The sequence below is a fragment of the Tachypleus tridentatus genome, chromosome 9 (genome assembly GCF_004210375.1).
Source record: "Tachypleus tridentatus isolate NWPU-2018 chromosome 9, ASM421037v1, whole genome shotgun sequence".
Lineage (NCBI taxonomy): Eukaryota > Metazoa > Arthropoda > Merostomata > Xiphosura > Limulidae > Tachypleus > Tachypleus tridentatus.
The window spans coordinates 70,103,658-70,124,813 of NC_134833.1; the positions used below are offsets into that span (position 1 = coordinate 70,103,658).

At 33.0% G+C, this 21,156-nt stretch overlaps 1 protein-coding gene across 1 annotated transcript in view; it reads right to left on the reverse strand.

Annotated features, from left to right (window-relative positions):
* Positions 1-11,019, reverse strand: part of LOC143225448 (nephrin-like) — a 57,530-nt gene extending 46,511 nt beyond the window's left edge. The window contains exon 1 of the mRNA XM_076454890.1: positions 10,757-11,019. Coding sequence (XP_076311005.1) covers positions 10,757-10,820 — 64 coding nt within the window. The 5' untranslated portion in view covers positions 10,821-11,019. The remainder of the gene's footprint in view (positions 1-10,756) is intronic.
* Positions 11,020-21,156: the final 10,137 nt, after the last annotated feature.

The following is a 21,156-nucleotide window of genomic DNA, read 5'->3' on the forward strand; positions in this document are numbered from 1 at the left end:
CTCTAAGGAAAAGCCATACAATGCAGGTTGCGCCCTGTCAGTGGCGGGAAATCAAACACCGGATTTTACCCTTGACTCATCGGAGGACTGTGGTGTAAAAGAACGATAACTTTAGTGTTCTAACTTTACAAATGATATATGTTTGGGTATATAGATAGATTTTTACAGTTGTCTTTTTTAAGTTTAGCTAGGACTGCCAATAAGTGGTAGTAAATATATTACACTCTCGACTTAACTTTCAAGTTACTATTATGTGCTTCTTTTTGTGTACACAACTTTGTTGAACTATAACCTTGAATCTCGTGCGGATAATATAGTCCATTTACACCTGCGAAGTTAGACAGGTTCTAGTTGTCCCCTGTGATGCAGTAACTCCAAAAAAGAACAAGGATAGATCCATAGACGCAAAAGACTGACACCTCTTGGTTACACTGGTTTATTTACGTCATCGAGAAGAATGACCTTTGATCCCACCCTGACAAGAATGTAAACATCAAACCATTAGAACCAGAGTTTAATGAAGGAATTTAAAATTCCTTGACTTATAACCTTAATGGGGACATCAACGAGTGACTGAAACATTAGAAGTTCCCTCATGGTTCCATGTGCACAAACAAGGCTAGCATTCGGAGTGACCCGTGCGAGACACGCGTTTGAGGTCCAAATACCATCTTTTATCTAGGGCAAGGAAAGAAATATGTTTTAAAGTTTTTTTGTTTTTTTTCATATATCTGGATAAGAACGTTCGCTGGCAGTATACCACGTTCCTTATACGGCTAAGCAAAACGATTCAAGATAAATACAGTTTCTTGTACACGTACAAACTTAACGTACTTCTCTCGATTAGAATTCAAAATGAAAACGGAAGATAAACACTTTAAGAAGCTCATGGATATTATATTTATATATATATTCAGGTGTGTGAAAACCTGTCTCATAAGAACCGCATCGGAACAGTGTCAAGTCGTACATAATAATACCGTCGCCCACAATTGACAAAATTTTGAACATTAGTGAAAAGAAATTTTATGCAAGTAGAAAATATGAATTTCCCCTACAATGAGTGGACTTTGGTAACGATAACATTTACACTTGTTAACATATGAAACTCTTGTCTCTTCATATACATTTCATTTACAAGAGTATATGAAGAGAACAGAATTTCATACATTTGTATAAAAAACACCACAGTTTCATACGTTTACAAGAGTATATGAAGAGACCAAAGTTTCATATGTTTACAAATGTACGTGAAGGGGTCAGAATTTCACACGTTTACAAGTGTATACATATTGAATGTTACTTGGAGAATTCAGAACCAGAATTTCTTGTTAACTTATGAAACATTAAATGTTACTTGGAGAATTTGAAATACCTTTGATTTTTAACAGGAAATCGAAATGTGTTATTTGTTAATTAAACAAACTGAGCGCTTTGTTTCGCAAATGTATTTCAGTTGTTGGGCCACGTGCTCAAAGCTTACATATAACATGTTTACTGTTTGGTCCACATACCATATACTATCAGCGCCATCAAAAACCTTAATGAGGTAAAAAGAAAACAATATTAATAGGAAGGTTTAAATAGTTCTTAATAACTGGTCAGCTTCTGCTTGTGTACATGATAATGTTATAAGTACCCACACCACAATAACGTGGAATACATATATTCATGGATATTAAATTTCTAGTCTTACATCTGTTAATTAATCAGTAAACAAGTCTGTTATGACCAGAAACGATGTTCTACTTCTAAAACTGTTTTGTCGATCCTGTCCTTACATTTATTCCTCCCAGAAGTTAGTACTTACTTCTGTGACGTAAGAGTGTTTGACTCCAGGTCTTCTGTTCATTTGTCTTTTTTTTGCAGTACTTTGCTTCGTTTTATAAGAGATCCAGTTCAAGATGTACATTTGAAAATGTTTTCCTTTATCATAAACGGTGTACTAAGTTTTATAAAGATAACTTGCACGTGTTAATCTTGTGAATTTCCAACCATCTGACAGTGCATTGTTTTTGCGAGTGACTCATGGTTGTAACCATTTTTTTTTCCAAATCGATGTGTAGCAAAGAACAAAATATTTCAAAGAAGGAATCAAAAACTCGCACAACAGAGCTTAAGACAACGACAGTTTCCAAAATAACACAATCTGTGTGAATATACGACTGTTAGTGTATCGATATGTCTATACAACAATAACACTGTATCTAGTCCAGCTCTACCCACTTCCAGTCTACAACAATTTACGGCCAGGCTTGAAAGGGAGGGTCTTATAAAGAGAAGAAGCCAAAGGTGTCCAGTTTTTAGAAGAGAAATTACAACTTGTAAAATTCAGTCAACAAGTACTGCTTGATATAATATTGTGAAATAAATCAATGAAATGAGAACCAATTAAAAAGATGGCAAAATAAAGGTTGGTCCATGGGAAAGTGAAACAATGTTTTCAAACATTATACAATAAACAGAAAACATTACATAAAACATGCTTTCCACCTGTAACATTAGGGTTAAGGTATTAAAACATGTTAGTTCTCTCACGTAACGTAGCAAAACGATTTAGCCCAAACATGAAGAAATAGTTTATCAGCAGCTCATATTCTTGCACCATGTTGCATTTTAATTTATAACATTCATGAAGAACATTTGATCGATCTCTTATGGTAAACTGAATATTATATGGTGAGAAATGAAAGATTATGTCGAATCAGCCTTGTTTCTGACCTTTATGACGGACTGGTAAAATATTTGTAAATCTTATGGTAGTAATATTCCTCACTTTAACCACGGACTGGTAAAATATTTGTAAATCTTATGGTAGTAATGTTTCTCACCTTTACCACGGACTGGTAAAATATTTGTAAATTTCATGGTAGTAATGTTTCTCACCTTTACCACGGACTGGTAAAATATTTGTAAATTTCATGGTAGTAATGTTTCTCACCTTTACCACGGACTGGTAAAATATTTGTAAATTTCATGGTAGTAATGTTTCTGACTTCTCCAATAGTGCTGAAACTACGAGGATCACTTATTTCACAATAAAGTAAGATGGTTTGATTATTAAACACAAAATAATAAAAAATCCACCTGAGTAAAGTAGGGGGAAGGTAACGGGGGATTACTTCGAGGACTCGGGGTCATTAGAAGACCCGTAATATAGCTCAGGAAACTGACTTTTCAGAGTGCATTAAATCTTTGCCAGGAAAAAAAGACTCGGAAAGTTATATTTTGTAGTTAACTGACACTATGTACACAATTACACCATGACCTGGAATAACCGTTGGAAATCCTAATCACGGGTATCGAAACCCAATTTTAATCGCAGTAATCTTGCATACTTGCCGCAGGGGAGAATAGGCAAACTAAGAGCTGGTTTTAGTTCTGGTTTTTGTTAAACATAAAGATGATCATTTGTGCTCTGCCCACCATAGGCATCGAAACTCAGATTTTAGAGTTGTAAGCCTTCAGACTTTCTATCCACTTGGGGAAGTGTTGAACTAAGAAGACAAAAACTCGTCACCTGCTGTGAATAGAAACATATGGATGACAAGCGTTCGCGGACCACTGTATTTGACGAACCACGACAAAACTCAGTTCAGTAATCAGAACAGCAACCATCTTCCATAATCGGTTTAAGTATCATTATAATTCAGAGTGCTTCCAAGGATATATAAATAAAAACAAATGAAGAGAGGGTAAGATAATATGTAGAGTTCGTTGACAGCTTAAAATAACTTTTCCATAATATATTAAGCAACTAGCTGATAGATGTCTGTTGCATATATGTTAAATATACGAGAGAAGAATACATACGGTTTTACTGTGTTTCGTATTTTGTTCTATTTAAATGTGTAACTTCTGTATTTCTAAATGTATATCAAAATATGGATGCTGTTAAATACACAATTTTTGTTGGTGTTTTAACAGCACTATATAATTAATCATAGCTCGTCAAACTTTCTACAAAATCTTCTTAGAGTTTTACCGAGAAACGCTCTCTGATTTATCTAACAACACGTACACACATAAAATACAGGTTTTTAACTGAGTTTGCAGGTACAATGACATCTACCCCTCACCCAAACTCGTACTTTCAGGGCTTGGGGTCACAGCTGATGACGTAAGGTGCAGGGCGAGCGGAAGAAAGGTAGGTTCTAATGAAGCGACGGCACAAAAGATAAGAGACCGCTTTTTCCCAGAATCCCACTACCTAATGAATGAGATTATTACCGTCTGAGAATTGGTCACACGCGGACAAAGTGAAATTAGCATATCATTGTGTCCTAAATTTATTACAGAACTTCAACCGACCGTAATGCTTTTAGTTTTAAAAATGTTATTTTATAGTTTGTAATTATTTTTCGCTGCGCACGGGCAGATGGTAAATACAAACGAAGCAGGTAGGATGATAGAATAACGGATTATCTATTTCCTTCACGAGTTTAGCAGTGATGGAGGACCGTAAATTGATATTAATTGTACATCAGGACTCTTGACTGGAACAGTTCGTGTAAGAAAAGGAAAATGTTAAAATTATTAGTATTTCAAATTTGGAAGTAAGTAGTAAAAATCTCTATACATGATCACATCTGAACGAAGGTTACAACTTTCGTTCTATTCATTCTTCACTCGACATTTTGTCTAATGGGGTGGGAAACTGTGCCTCCAGCCCCCGGAAAATCTTAGAAAGTTTGACAGCCTACTTACTGAATGAGACGGCATAAACTAGTCACGCAGTTATGCTACAGACTGAATGGAACAAAGGCAAACCAGCAGAACGACACAAAGAAGAAAAACTGGTGGACTCAGAAATAATCGTTAGAGTGCTAAATAAAGCACGTGCATGGAAACCATTTCACAATTAAACATAAAACTTTGTTTTTAATTAGCGCTCATTATTAATTAGTCTACATTTTAGTAAAATTTAGTGATATGTATATATATATATATATCAAATAACTTTGCCATATTTATTAAAGCTATAGCTCTCGTTATTTTATCCTGTTGATAAATCAAACAAAATACTGAAGAAAAAGACATCTGTAAAAATAAAGCAAACAGTCCCACTCCAAACGTAATGAATTCAGGGCCTCTACTGCAAACGAAGCAAGTGGCTGGGCTGGTATAAAAAAAAAGATATTAATCCGTCTAGACCCTACGCATGACGTACACTCACATACAAATATAGCCTAATTATATCTTTTAAAACTTCTTAAGAAGTGAAAATGTGGCATATAGCAGGAACAAACAATTACTTGGAGTTTTTTTTTTCTATTCCAGTGAAATGTAGTAGTTTTAAAGTCTTCCTTTTTAGAAACAGTAAAAATCTTTAATACTTTGAGTAACCATGTCAGTAAGTAAACTGAACATTTATAAAAACAAAATGTGAACTTCAATTCTAAGAACTTACGAGTGAAAACAAATAATACTTTATAAAAACATGTCAAAAATTAGGAGTTCTACATGCAGTGGCGACGAGGCCTATCATCATTACGTGAATTATTTCTTATCATGTTGAATACCGAGTCAGTAACAATGTCAGTAAGTCGGTCTAATGTTACAACGGCAGGTTTACACCTTTGTTAGCCAACATAATCTTATTACGTCGATAATTATTTAAAACTTTGAATGATTTTATGTTTTGAATTTCGCGCAAAGCTATCTGCGCTAGACGTCACTAATTTAGCAGTGAAAGACTGAAGGGAAGGAAGCTAGTCATCATCACCCACCGCTAACTGTTGGGCTGCTTTTTCAGAAATGAATAGTGGAAATGACTGCACATTATAACACCTCTACTAATGAAAGAACAAGCACGTTTGGTGGAACGGGGATTCGAACCTGTAACCCACGGATTGCGATTAGACCGCCCTAACCACCTGGCCATGACAAGCCACTTCGAATAACAAGTGAGTATTAATATCGGTAAGTCAGATGGGTACTACAACATCAAAATCAAACATAGTTGACAAGTAAATCATTATTAATTCACTGATTTTGTTCAGGACCATAACATTAGCTTCATAAATGATTTGTTTTAGTAAAGCGATTGGAATTTTCCGTTATGATAAACAGGCCAAAAACTTCTAAAGGTCAGGTATATCCAACCATACTTTTGAGTTACTAACAAAAAAAAGCAACTACCCAGCATAACCCACAGCCACGTAGCACTGTCCAGCTCCTTTAACCAAATAATGAAATATACTGTCACTTTCATAATGCACTCATAGCTAGAAATGCTGAACAAGTACAATGCGTCACGACTAGAATGGATCCTTCTACCTACAACTCAACACTAATTACTATGCTATAGTTGTTTCGTTCAGAACAAAAATAACAGAAAATTAGCTACTCACTACAAAACGAGAAATCTTTAGTTTTTTAACCAGAGAGAAAATGTCAGTAATTATGTTAAACACTAGACCAGTGCAAGTCAATGGTTGTGTTGGATAGTAAGATATTTCTGTTGGATACTAGACTAGTGCAAGACAATAATTCTGTTGGATAGTAAGGTGTTTCTGTTGGATACTAGACCAGTGAGAGACGATGATTTTGTTGGATACTAAATCAGTGCAAGTCAAGAATTATGTTGGATATCAGATCAGTACAAATAATTCTATTGACTACTATACCCAGTGCAAGTCAGTAATTCGGTTGTATAGTAGAAAGTATAGCACTGAACACAACAACTTCAATAATAAATAATTTTTATACACTAGAAAAGAAGCTATAAACATCAATTTAAAATTACAGTACTAACAATGAAATATTATTGAACGTTACAACATCAATAGTGTCAACCACTGATCGAAAAAATGGTATCAAAATTGGGTATTCTGTTCATTACATGAACAAAGAACTTTCTAATTGCTATGTTGTTGATATAAACGAAGATAGCTTTGTTGAACCATAAAACAACAAGAACATCACAGTTAATTATTGCAACAAATTTACGGTTATGCATTTCATTTAATACCTACGTTTGTTTCAGTATAGTGTTTATGTATGTGATGTACATTGCGCGAGACACGCCAATTCTCTAAATTTGTAGATTTTCGAGAGCAAGAATCAACATTATGTGGTTTGCGAAAATCCTAACGTGTCTTCGAACATCGTTGAACGTTCGATAATCTCGCATGATTGATATAAAAGGTAGCCGAGAAACATTAATCATTTATTATTTGTTGGTTAGCTACACTCCGTATACTATAAGCCTCGGAAACTATAATTGTGTTTAACAACTGTTAATCGGAAAATTACAGAATTTGACCGAGAACATTTATAGATTTTGACCATTACGAACCGTTCAACTTCAGAGAGTTAACTTCGGACCTTAAAATTTCTACGAGGACATTAGATATATATTTTCCTCTGTGAAAAGTAAGCTTGTAAATCACGTCAGGTCAAACAAGAATAGAACTAGCTAGAATTCCCAAGTGAAGTATATCAGTGTATCAACATAAAAATAATTTGCGCCTCGTAAACCTGGACCATCGATAAAATATTAAGTTCCAGACTGTTTGTTTTTTTGAATTTCGCTCAAAGCTACATGAGGGCTATCTGCGCTAGCCGTCCCTAATTTAGCAGTGTAAGACTAGAAGGAAGGTAGCTAGTCATCACCACTCACCGCCAGCCCTTGGGCTACTCTTTTGCTGACGAATAGTGGGATTGATCGTAACATTATAACGTTCCCACGGTTGAAAAGGCAAGAATATTTGGAATGACAGGGATTCGAACCTGCGACCCTCAAATCATGAGTCGAGCGCACTAACCACCTGGCCATGCTGGGCCTAATAGAAGACTGAATACTGTTTGTGGGTTTGTAACATTTCTGTATATAAATAATTATTTGTAATAACTATTTGTAATAACCATTATTATAAATTGTACTTTTTTATATATATTAAAATATATTTGTGTTAAGAAAGATAATTGTGTGTATTAATTTTGTTGGTAAATATTATAAATTTGATACATATTAACATTTAATTAACTTCTAAATTAAAATTTCCGGTTATTTGAAACCTTGATGCGTAATGTACGTAGCATAATAAATAGGAAATTCGTCCGGGATAGATTATGATATGTAACAGTTGTTAACCCTCAAAGAAGATTAAAACCTGGCAAAAAATTATGGAAATGACTTCAATTTAATTTTATGATCCGGAAATAAAAGTCGATTAATTATTTGTCCAAGATTTTCCTCGCAGAACCGTAAAAAGAGCTAATACTGAACTGATATTCTAGAGAAAAGGCACAATTTAGTCAGTATGCACTAGCACCTACTACCAACTCATGTTCTTGTTGTAGAATTTTAAACGTCTTTTAGCGTACACCCACGGATCCAAATTGTGGGAGAGTTTTGGGAGCAATAGGAAGAGATTCACAGTCTGAACCAGGGCACGTAAATGGACGTTATTAATTTATTTAATAGTCGTAGGAAAACGAAACGATATTTCTGTTGAGTAATATAATGAGAACGAAACAGTTTTGCTGCTAAGTAATATAATAAAAAATAGGCAATATTTCCATTGAATAAGATACTAATAGTACTTCTTGCTGAAACTTCATGTCATTAACACTAAAATTATTAATAAGGTCTACAGAAAATTATCGGATTTTTTAAATGTATTCTTCTAAACTATTTAGCACGCAAATTTACTGGTATCCATAACTTGGTGTTATTAATCATTAACCCAATTCTGAATTATAAATAACACGCATAAATATTTATAAAATTTACACCAACTTAATCTTGTTCACACCATAACGGTTATTTGCCATGTATTTTGGTAATATAAATAACTTTTCTATGTCCCTTGTACCATAGCCAGATTGATGAGCCCTGGTATTGATGAAAGGCCTAGTCACCCCTTAATACTTATAACATATTATACACACGCAAATAATTATGCAAAAACTTATCAATATCTCAATCAATTCCGCTAATTATTGCTCGATCTCCCATTAACGTTATATAGAAAACGATAATTTTCACCAATTGCAATTAGTCAGTTCTTTACAGTGTAATAGTGCAGAATTAACAAAAAGTGATGTAATAATTGGACCCCTGGCGGTAGTAAAATGTACTTAAACAAAGTGGTAGTTTGAAAATTTACAAAAATGTTCAACATTAAAATTTGAGCAAATCAGCACTGTTCCAATAAAAAAGCGAGTTTTATAAATATTTCAAAGAGAGAAAATATTAGAGTGTTTTACAAACCATAACTGACAGAAATAAAGCCACATTCACCAAATATAAAAACGTTTATTATTACAGTGTCAGTAAACATGTTGGTTATCAATACCACAACACTGTCATTGTAATTTTTGGCTCTAGAAATATATATATATATATTAGTAATCAGATGGAATAACATTATCTCTCTGTTTCTCAGCCCAAAGCTCCACAACGGGCTATCCGTGTTCTTCCCACCACGGATATCGAAACTTGATTTTTAACGGTATAAGCCCTTTGACATACTGCTCGGTTAGAGGAGCTACAGGTTCAGTAAAGTAAAAAGTTACGAACTATTCAATAGCTATAAATGCAGTATAATAGCAATTGACATGTTTAAAAACATCGATATTATTAAACCAGAGGAACCATAAAGATAGCAACGTCACCATTACAAAAGCAGAGGGTTCAACAAAACAATAACATCATTATTATAAAACAAGAGGGTTCAATAATATTATGTTGATTACAAATTTTAAACAACATCTTATGTTTTATAATAATATACGATGTTTTTAATAAAAATAAAGGTCTGGACTTTCTTAAAGTAACCATGGTTTCTAATCCCAATCAATGGAAAAAAGGCCTGGATTTTCTTAAAGTGGCCAGTGTTTATGATGTTGGTCAGTGAAATCCAAAACCGGTTTTTAAAATAGTCTGATATTTGTAACCTAAACCAGTGGAAGCAATATCTGAACTCTTTCAATAAATGAGTGGCGTTCATAAATATGATCGAGGTGAGCAGGATATGGTTTGTTTGCTTGTTTTTGAATGACACGCAAAGCTACATGAAGGCTATCTGCGCTAGCCATCTCTAAGTTAGCAGTGTGAGACTAGAGGGAAGGCAGTTAGTCATCACCACCCACCGCCAACTCTTGGGCTACTCTTTTACCAACGAATAGTGGGATTGATCGAACCATTTTAAGGGCGAACATGTTTGGTGTGACGGGGATTCGAGCCCGCGACCTTCGGATATACGAGTTGAATGCCTTAACCACCTGGCAATGCCGGACCTCGCAAGATATGAACGTTTTAGAGTAGAAAATCGTTATTGCGACTATTATTATTAAGATATTTTTGAAAGTACATTAAAGAATGTAGATACGTTAACAATAACAATATTTCAGTATAGCTAGTACATATTTGTCCCCGCTAGGACAGATTTAAAACGCATAAATCAGGGGTTCGATTCCCCTCGATGGACACAGCTATAAGAAATGGTTGCTTAGGAAAAAACGCAAACATTCGTGCTTATTCATCATGTGCCCCACCTTACGGTAACGCGGAAAATGTTTCTGAAAGCAACCTGTTTTACTGTTTCATTTGTTTTAAGACTACGCTTACTTCATTACGATTTATTTATCAAGTATAAGTTGTTTCAAGTTATCAGATTGGAACTGTTGTTTGTTGAATTTATATCAGAAGAGTGCAACCAATCTTGAAAATATAAAAGGTTGGATTCTTAAGATATTCAGGTTTCGACATATATCTTTAAATAAGTACTATTAACTTGTAACTCACCTTTTTCTACTAAAACCCAATACGTTAAGACGAATAAAATCAACTTAGAGGATTTCACTCTCATTATCAGGCCAGGCTTGTCGAGAAACGGTAATAATTGAGGTCAAACGATCCAATCAGCAACAATGGTATTCAGAGAAAAGCATCACTTTCTACCAGAGCCGGTTTTATTAGTTTACAAACACAAGTTCAATCAATCCTCACGGACACTATTTCAGCGGCTTGGTAACACGTTGGCTCCTTAGTGACTGAATGGTAAACATCCCCGCGTGCTTCAAACTTCGGTGAAAAACATGACTGCGTCAATACGCAGGACATACCCTGGTGGTGCCCTCTACTGGTACATATTGGTACCTAAATGTTTATATACCATACGTCATTAACACATGCCTGGCAAGTACAGTAAATAACAGCAGATCATAACAACAGAACGCTGACATTTCAACATCAAGGGCTTCAAACGGTCCAGAAGTCCTGACCACTGGTTTCCTTATTCCTTAGATATCTAACAATTCGCCTGAGAAGAAAATTTGTTATTAATATTTGTTGTTCCTATGTGAGTAATAATTTATTTTCCATATTACTGTTAACAACCTATAGAACAAAATATTTTTATTAAGGGAAATTTTACATTCTAAAACGTAACATGAATCATTTTCCCTACGGACATAGTGAGGAGTATCAGTACCAGAAAATAAGTCGCAATGTTTGAAGATATATTACCCTACAGATACACACTACTGGCCAAAATCTTAAGGCCAATGAACATAAAGAGAAAATATGCATTTTGCCTTGTTAGACTCAACCACTTATTTGAGTAGAGCTTCGAAAGATGAAAATAAGAAAAGGGAAAATAAAAATAAAAACCTTTTTAGCATCTAATAGAGAAAATGTGAACACTATGAAATTAGTCTAAATACTAGCTGGTCAAAAGTTTAAGACCATACCAAAAAGAAGTCCTAAACAGGGTAGAAAATGCCCAACAAGAGGTTTCAGTAGTGAGTTGCACGGCCGTCATTGCGAATAACTTCAAAAATTCGCTTTGGCATGGTCGATATAAGCGTTTGCAGAAGGCTGGCTGGAATGTTATTCCAAATGGTGAAGACGGCTTCACGAAGATCTTCCACTGTTCGGAATTGACGTCCATTTCTATAGACTTCCCTTGCCATCCGCCCACAAACATTTTCAATGGGGATTCAGTTCGGACAAACACTAGATGGTCCGAAAGAATCACGTTATTCGCCATTAAAAAGTTCTTTGTTCTGCGGGCATTGTGAATTGCAGCGTTGTTCTGCTGAAAGATCCAGTCATTTCCACACAAGCGAGGGCCTTCAGTCAATAAGGAAGCTCTTTCCAATATGCCAATGTAGCCAGCTGCTGTATGATCTGAAGCTCCATTGTTTCACGGATGGAGAAAGCACCCCAGATCATGATGGAACCTACCCCACTGTGTCGTGTAGCAAATGTCTCCGGTGGAATATCCTTATCGTGCTAGTAACGTTGAAAGCCATCTGGATCATTCGGGTTAAATTGTTTTCATCAGAGAACAAAACCTTCTTTCGCTTTTCTACATCCCATGTTTGGTGCTTTTCAGCAAAGTTTAACCGAGCTATTTCGTGGTGGTCTTTGAAGACGTTTACGGTTTTTAAAGCCTTTCTCTCGTAGATGCCGTTTTATTGTTATTGAACTGCATTCTGCGTCCGTAAGGGCCTTAATCTGGTTCAACGATTGGCTGGTGACTTGCCGGGTAACCCGTCAAATCCTCCTGCTCAACGCCGGAGAAATTTTCTTGGGCCGACCACTTGAAATTCTCGTTCCGTATACCTCAGGGTCTTTTAAGAAATTTGCAACAGCAGTTTTACTATACTCAATTTCACCAGCGATGGCATGATGAGAGAGACCTTCTTTTGCAGCTCGACAATTCTGCCACGCTCACACACTGTCAACTTTTTAGCCTTTGCCATGTTTTTACCCAATGTAACACAAGAGATTTCAGTAGGAGATGTTGACAACGCTAATGCTTGAAAACAAATGACTAAATTTCGTTACGTGTTTATCAATTAACGTTTTGTTTCAGTATGGTCTTAAACTTTTGACCAGCTAGTATTTAGGCTATTTTCATAATGCTCACATTTTCTCTATTAAATGCTAAAAAAGGTTTTTTTTATTTTCTCTTTTGTTGTTTCCATCTTTCGAAGCTCTACTCAAATAAGTGGTTGAGTCTAACAACGCAAAATGCATATTTTTCCTTAAGATTTTGGTCAGCAATGTATATAGTCAGTATTAACAATATTAGTAAATCAGTAGCGATGTTTGAAGGAATTCATCTCTGGGTATTCCACTTACTATTCTTTTAAGAACTCTCCACTTTCCTTATGAAATCTTGGTCCACTGTCAGCACACGTCTCTTTCAGTTCTGTATCAAGGTGTCAAGTTCAAAATTTAGGATAAGTGAAAAGAAGGGTAACAATAAATGTGCATTTTCTGCACATATACAAAACGAACTAAAACATCAAAATGGAGAAGATTACCTAAAAATGCAGGGAATCTAGAGATAGGTCTTCTTATCGGGAAAAGGAAGAAGTTGAATTTGTAGCCTTTACCTCTCTCTTCTTCGCCCGTTGTAACGTCAATATTGTTGCATAAAAATGCAAATAAAATCTTAAACTAATTCGTATTAAACAAAAAATACTCATTATTTTCTCTATTATACACGATAACAACTTATATATATTGTAAACCGTGGTGTTGGTCCCAGCATTTGAAAAGCTGTGCACGCAAGCAAACCTCAACATTCACTTTAGAAATGGCGTAGAGCAGGCATGAATAATGTTGATGACAAGCTGTATTTAACAAGTAAAATATTATATTCTAAATTATCAGGAATTAGTCACACAGTGATTCACATTTAAAGATACGACGTAACCTAAATAATAAAAATGTAGATTTGTTTGTTTTTTAAATTTCACGCAAAGCTACACGAGGGCTATCTGCGCTAGCTGTCCCTAATTTATCAGTGTAAGACGAGAGGGAAGGCAGCTAGTGATCACCACCCACCGTAAACTCTTGGCTACTCTTTTACTAACGAATAGCGGGATTGACCGTCACATTATTACGCCTCCATGGCTGAAAGGGCAAACATGTTTGGTGCAACAGGGACTCGAACCTGCAATTTTCAGATTATGAGTCGAACGTCTTAACCCATCTAATCATGCCAGGCCCAAATGTAGATTTACCTTAGGTTTGTTTGTTTTTTGAATTTCGCGCAAAGGTACTTGAAGGCTATCTGCGCTAACCGTCCCTAATTTATCAGCGTAAGACTAAAGAGAAGGCAGCTAGTTATCACCACTCACCGCCAACTCTTTTATCAACGAATAGTGAAATTGACCGTCACATTGTAACGCCCCCACGGCTGAAATGGCGAGCATGTTTGGTGCGACGGGGATTTAAACCTGCGACCCTCAGATTACGAGTCGAATGCCTTAATCCACCTGGCTATGCCGAACCACATTTATGTTATTGTTGAATGCTTCTAAGCCTGACTGAAATGTTCAGTAATTACTTTTCATCGTGGAAAATATAAGTAGCTTTGATTTTGATTGAAACCAAGAGTGCAACATAATTAACCTACTTAAAGTTTATGAACTAATTTAAATTGATAAATTAACTTAAGCTTTTCCCGTCACTGGGGTCGGGTATATTTACTTGTGTGTATATTTTTTGAAATCTTCTAGAAAATCACGCAAAATAGCTTCTGCAAAATGTTCATTCACTTTTGAGTTCACCGATGTTAAAATTATGATTTAATGATGGTTTTTATTCGTAGATTTATAAATTAATTAATAGCCGCTAAAACGTTTACCTTTCTTTATGATATGAAATATTCTAGTTTCGTGAACAACAGTTAATATCTTTATAAATGTTACGTTGTTTTGATCATACTGTTGACACACGACTGCAATCAAGGTGAAACTATAGTAACTTTTTTAACAGCAGAGATTGGGACAGCATGTTAGACCCTAAGACATAGGGTCCATGATGCAAGCATGTTGATGCAAAATCACATTCTTCTTTTATAACCAGAGGGTGAATTTTACGAATGACGATTAAATCTATGTATAGAGAAAAGAACAGAGAATTATGGTGCTACGAACCTGAATTAAAGAAAAAGAACTGTCAAAAATATATAATAAATTTCTATGTATTGAAAACCTAAAATTCGAAGAATATCGCCTTGTATGATTTTCAATCCGACGGTCGCGGGCTCGAATCTACACCTTGCCAAACATATTCACCCTTTCAGTGTGAGGGCGTTAATATAACACAGTTAATCCCACTACTCTTAGTAAGAGAGCAGACTAAGAGTTGGCGGTGGATTATGATGACTGTTGCCTTCCCTTTTGTCTTTTACTTTGCAGTTAGGGACGTCTAGTGCAGATATCCCTCGAGAAGCTTTGGCGAAATTAAAAAAGAACCCGAAGGAAACACAATTATGTGTCAAAGATTTTAGGTGAGACGATGTATGTTCGTTTGTATGTTGATGAACGTGTTCACTGACGTTCATACATAACATAGAATCTTAAAATTATACATTATATAAAAGTGTAATTCATCATTTAAAATATACAAAAATAATTAGAAACACAAACCTATAACATAGCCAATACTATATACTACACGCACGTGCAAGTTAGTAATTAACCACAGTAAACTATAACAACCAAAATGCTTTCCTAAAAGTCTATAAGAGATAGAATTTCATAATAAAACACTGTAACGACCAACACTCTAAGCTAACAGTCTATAACAGATAGTATTTCATAATAAAACGCTATAACAACCAATACCCCACCCTAAAAGTCTCTAATAGATAGAATTTAGTAATAGAACACTGAAACAACCAATACTCTACGCTATAAGACTATAATAGATAGTATTTTATAATAGAACATTGTAACAACAAATACTTTACGTTAAAAGATTATAATAGATAATATTTTATAATAGAACACTGTAACAACAAAACACTACGCTAAAAGTCTATAACAGATCGTATTTTATAATAGAACACTCTAACAATAACTACTGTACGATAAAAGTTTATAATACATAGTATTAGGTTGAGGAATAATTCGTGAGCGTTTTTAAATAATTTCATTCAAGCATTACATGCAAGATTATACAATACTTCAATGCATGAACACATTACACCCAAAACATTTATTATGATATTTTATTTCATGTAATACCTAGGTATATAGTATGCATTGTTTTAAACGAAATTGCAAGAAATTAAATGCGAAAAGCAGATGGTGTCGAAAATGCTCGATTTTGTCCACTTGACATTCCATTTAATGAGCTGAAAATGAAAGCAAAAATTAAAGACATATGAAAATCAAACACACCATCTATTAGAGCAAAAAATTATCTACCAAATGACATGAAATATTTTGCAAAAGCGTTTCATTTATGAATATATTTGTTTAACTTGAAAAAACGCTCACGAATTATTCCTCAACCCAATATTATATAATATAACACTGTAACAATCAATACTCTATGCTAAAAGTCTATAATAGATAGGATTTTATAATAGAACACTGTAACAACCAATACACTTTATTAAAAAATGTATAACAGTTTTTTTAATACAATACTATAACAACCAAAAATATAACGCTAAACACTTTAACAATCAATACACTATGCTAAACGTCTAGAATAGATAGTATATTATAATAGAACACTTTAACAATCAATACTATACTCTAAAAGTCCATAACATGTTGTATTTTGTAATAGAACACTGTAACAACCAATACTCTACGCAATAAGTCTATAATAAATAGTATTTTATAAAAGAACAGAACCAATACTCTACGCAAAAAGTCTATAATAAATAGTATTTTATAAAAGAGCAGAACCAATACTCTACTCTAGAACTCTATAACAGGTAGTATGTTATAATGAAAGGCGATAATAACAAATACTCTAGGCTAAAAGACTATAACAGATAGTATTCTATAATATAATAATGTAAAAACCAATATACTACGCTAGAAGTCTAAAATAGATAGTATTTTATAATAGAACACTGTAACAATCAATATTCTATACTAAAAGTCTATAAAATATAGTATTTTATATTAAGAACTATGACAACAAATACTCTACGCTAAAAGTCTAAAATAGATAGTATTTTATAATAGAACACTGTAACAATCAATATTCTATACTAAAAGTCTATAAAATATAGTATTTTATATTAAGAACTATGACAACAAATACTCTACGCTAAAAGTCTAAAATAGATAGTATTTTATAATAGAACACTGTAACAATCAATATTCTATACTAAAAGTCTATAAAATATAGTATTTTATATTAAGAACTATGACAACAAATACTCTACGTTAAAAATCTATAACTGAGAATATTTTACAACAGAACACTGAAACAACCAACACTCTATGCTGAAAGTCTATAATAGATAGTATTTTATAAGGAAACATTATAACAACAAATACTCTACGCTAAAAGTCTATAAAAAGATAGTGTTTTATAATAGAACACTGTAACAATCAATACTATTTGCTAAAAGTGTATAATAGATAGTATTTTATAACAGAACACTGTAATAGCCAATACTCTTTGTTAAATGTCTATAGCAGATAGTATTTTGCATTAAAATTCTGTAACAAAAATAGTGTACGCAAAAAGTATATATTAGAGAGTATTTCGGAAGAGAATACCGTAACTATTAATAGTTATAACAAAAAGTATATAATATATAGTATCTTATACTAGAACACTGTAACAATCAATATTCTCGGCGAAAAGACTTTTTAAAGTATTTTATATTACAATTCTTTAACAACCGACACTCTACGCTAAAAGTATATATAAAATAAAATTTTGTAAGAGAAGTCAGTAACAATCAATACTCTATGCTTAAAGTTTATCGTACATAGTATTTTATAATAGAACACTGTAACAATCAATTTTATAGACCTTTAGGTCTATAACAGAGAGTATTTAAATAATAAAATGCTATAACAACCAATATTCCACGCTAAAAGTCTATAATGGATAGCATTTTATAATAAAATACTGTAATAATCAATACTGTAAAAATAAAACACAGTAAGACCAAATATTCTACTCTAAAAGTCCATAACAGATTGTATTTTATAATAGAATACTGTAACAATCAATACTCTACGATAAACGACTATAACAAATCGTATTTTATAACAGAACAATGTAGCAATCAGTACTGTAGATAAAAATTTATAATACATAGTATTATATAATAGAACACTGTAACTGTCAATACTCTAAGCTAAAAGTCTATAATAGATAGTATTTTATAATAAAACACTATAACAAGAAATACTCAACACTAAAAGACTAGAATAGATAGTATTTTATAACACAACATTGTAACAACCGATACTCTTCGCTAAAAGTCTGTAACAGATAGTAGTTTATAATATAACATTGTAACAACCAATAATCTAGGCTAAAAGTTTATAACAAAAAGTAATTTGTAAGAGAATACTGTAACAACCTATATTATTTGCTAAATGTCTATAACAGATTGTATTTTATAACTGAACATTGTAATAACCAATACTCTACGCTAAAAGTCCATAACAGATTGTATTTTGTAATAGAACACTGTAACTACCAATACTCATTGCTAAAAGTCTATAACAGATAGTATGTCGTATTAAAATTCTGTAAGAAACAATACCGTACGCAAAAAGTATATATCAGATAGTATTTTGAAAGAGAACACCGTAACGATTAATGGTCTATACAAAAAGTATGTATAGGATAGTTTTTTTATACTAGAACACTGTAACAATCAATATTTTAGGCTAAAAGTATATATCAGATAGAATTTTATGATAAAACGCTTTTACAACCAATACTTTATGCTAAAAGTTTATAATTGATAGTATTTTGTAATGGAACACTGTAATAATCAATTCTGTAAAAACAGAACACTGTAAGACCCAATACTGTACGCTAAAAGTGTCTAACAGATTATAGTTTGTAATAGAACACTCTAACAATCAATACTCTCCGCTGAAAGTCTATAATACAAAGTATTTTATATTGGAACACCTTAAAAACCAATACTTTACGCTTGAAGTCCATAACAGATTGTATTTTATAATAGAATATATCAACAATCAATACTCTACGGTAAAAGTCTCTAAAAGGTAATATTTGATAATAGAATAGTGTAACAACTAATATTTCATGCTAAAAGTCTATAAGAGAGAGAATTTTAAAATAAAACACTATAAGAAACAATAATCTTTGCTGAATGTCTATAACAGATAGTATTCGATAATGTAACTCTGTAACAACCAATACGGCCTGGCATGGCTAGGTGGGTTAAGGCGTGCGACTCGTAATCTGAGAGTCGCGGGTTTGCATCCCCGTCGCACCAAACACTCTCGCCTTTTCAGCCGTGGGGGCGTTATAATGTGACGATTAATCCCACTATTCGTTGGTAAAAGAGTAGCCCAAGAGTTGGCGGTGGGTGGTGATGACTAGCTCCCTTCCCTCTAGTCTTACACTGCTAAATTAGGGACGGCTAGCGCAGATAGCCCTCGAGTAGCTATGCGCGAAATTAAAAAATAACAAACAACCAATACTGTACACTAAAAGTCTATAACAGATAGTATTTCATAATAGAATACTGCAATACTCTACGCTAAAAGCCTATAATAGATAGTATTTTATTAAAAACTCTGTAACAACCAATACTCTGCATTAAAAGTCTATAACAGATTGTATTTTATAACTTAACACTCTAGCAGTCAATACTATACGCTAAAAATCTAAAATAAATAGTATTTTATAACAGAATAATGTAACAACCAATACTTTTTGCTAAATGTCTATAACATATATTATTTTATAATAGAACACTCTATGAATCAATACTCTACGCTAAAAGTGCATAACAGATTGTATTTTATAATAAAATACTGTAACAATCAATTTTTAAGATAGAAATCTATGATAAATAGTATTTTATAATATAATACTGTGAGAACCAATACTCTACGCTAAAAGTCTATAGTAGATAGTATTTTATAATAGAACACTGTAACAACCAATACTCTACGATAAAAGTCTGTAACAGATAGTAGTTTATAATATAAGACTGTAACAACCAGTACTCTAGGCTAAAGGTTTATAACAAATAGTAATTTGTAAGAGAATACTGTAACAACCAATATTCTTTGCTAAATGTCTATAACAGATAGTATTTTATAATTGAACATTGTAAGAACCAATACTCTACGCTAAAAGTCCATAGCAGATTGTATTTTGTAATAGAACACTGTAACAACCAATACTCGTTGCTAAAAGTCTATAATAGATAGTATTTTATAATAAGACACTGTAACAACTAATAATCTAGGCTAAAAGTTTATAACAGATAGTATTTTTAATATAGCACTGTAACAGCCAATACACTATGTTAAAAGTCCTTAAGAGATAGTATTTTATAATAAAACACTGTAACAACCAATACTATTTACTAAATGTCTATAACAGATAGTATTTTATAATAGCTCCTGTAACAATAAATACTCTACACTAAAAGTCTATAATATATTATATTTGATAATAGAACCCTGTAACAATAAATACTCTACACTAAAAGTCTATAATATATTATATTTGATAATAGAACCCTGTAACAACCAATACGTTATGCTGAAAGTCTGTAACAGATATTATTTTAAAATAAAACACTGGAAGAAGTAATTCTCTTTGATGAAAGTCTATAACATAGCATTTTATAATAAAACACTGTAACAATCAATACTCTACGCTAAAAGTCTATAATAAATAGTATTTTATTAAATACACTGTAACAACCAACACTCCGCATTAAAAGTCTCTGACAGATTGTATTTTATAATTTAACACTATAGCAATCAATACTCTTTGCTAAAAGTCTAGAATAGATAGTATTTTATAACAGAACATTGTAACAACTGATACTCTTCGCTAAAAGTCTGTAACAGATAGTAGTTTATAATATAACATTGTAACAACCAATACTCTAGGCTAAAAGTTTATAACAGATTGTATTTTATAACTGAACATTGTAATAACCAATACTCTACGCTAAAAGTCCATAACAGATTGTATTTTATAATAGAACACTGTAACAATAAATACTCTACACTAATGTCTATAATATATAATATTTGATAATAGAACCCTGTAACAACCAATACGTTACGCTTAAAGTCTATAATAAATAGTATTTTAAAATAAAACACTGGAAGAAGCAATTCTCTTTGACGAAAGTCTATAACAGATAGAATTTTATAATAGAACACTGTAACAATCAATACTCT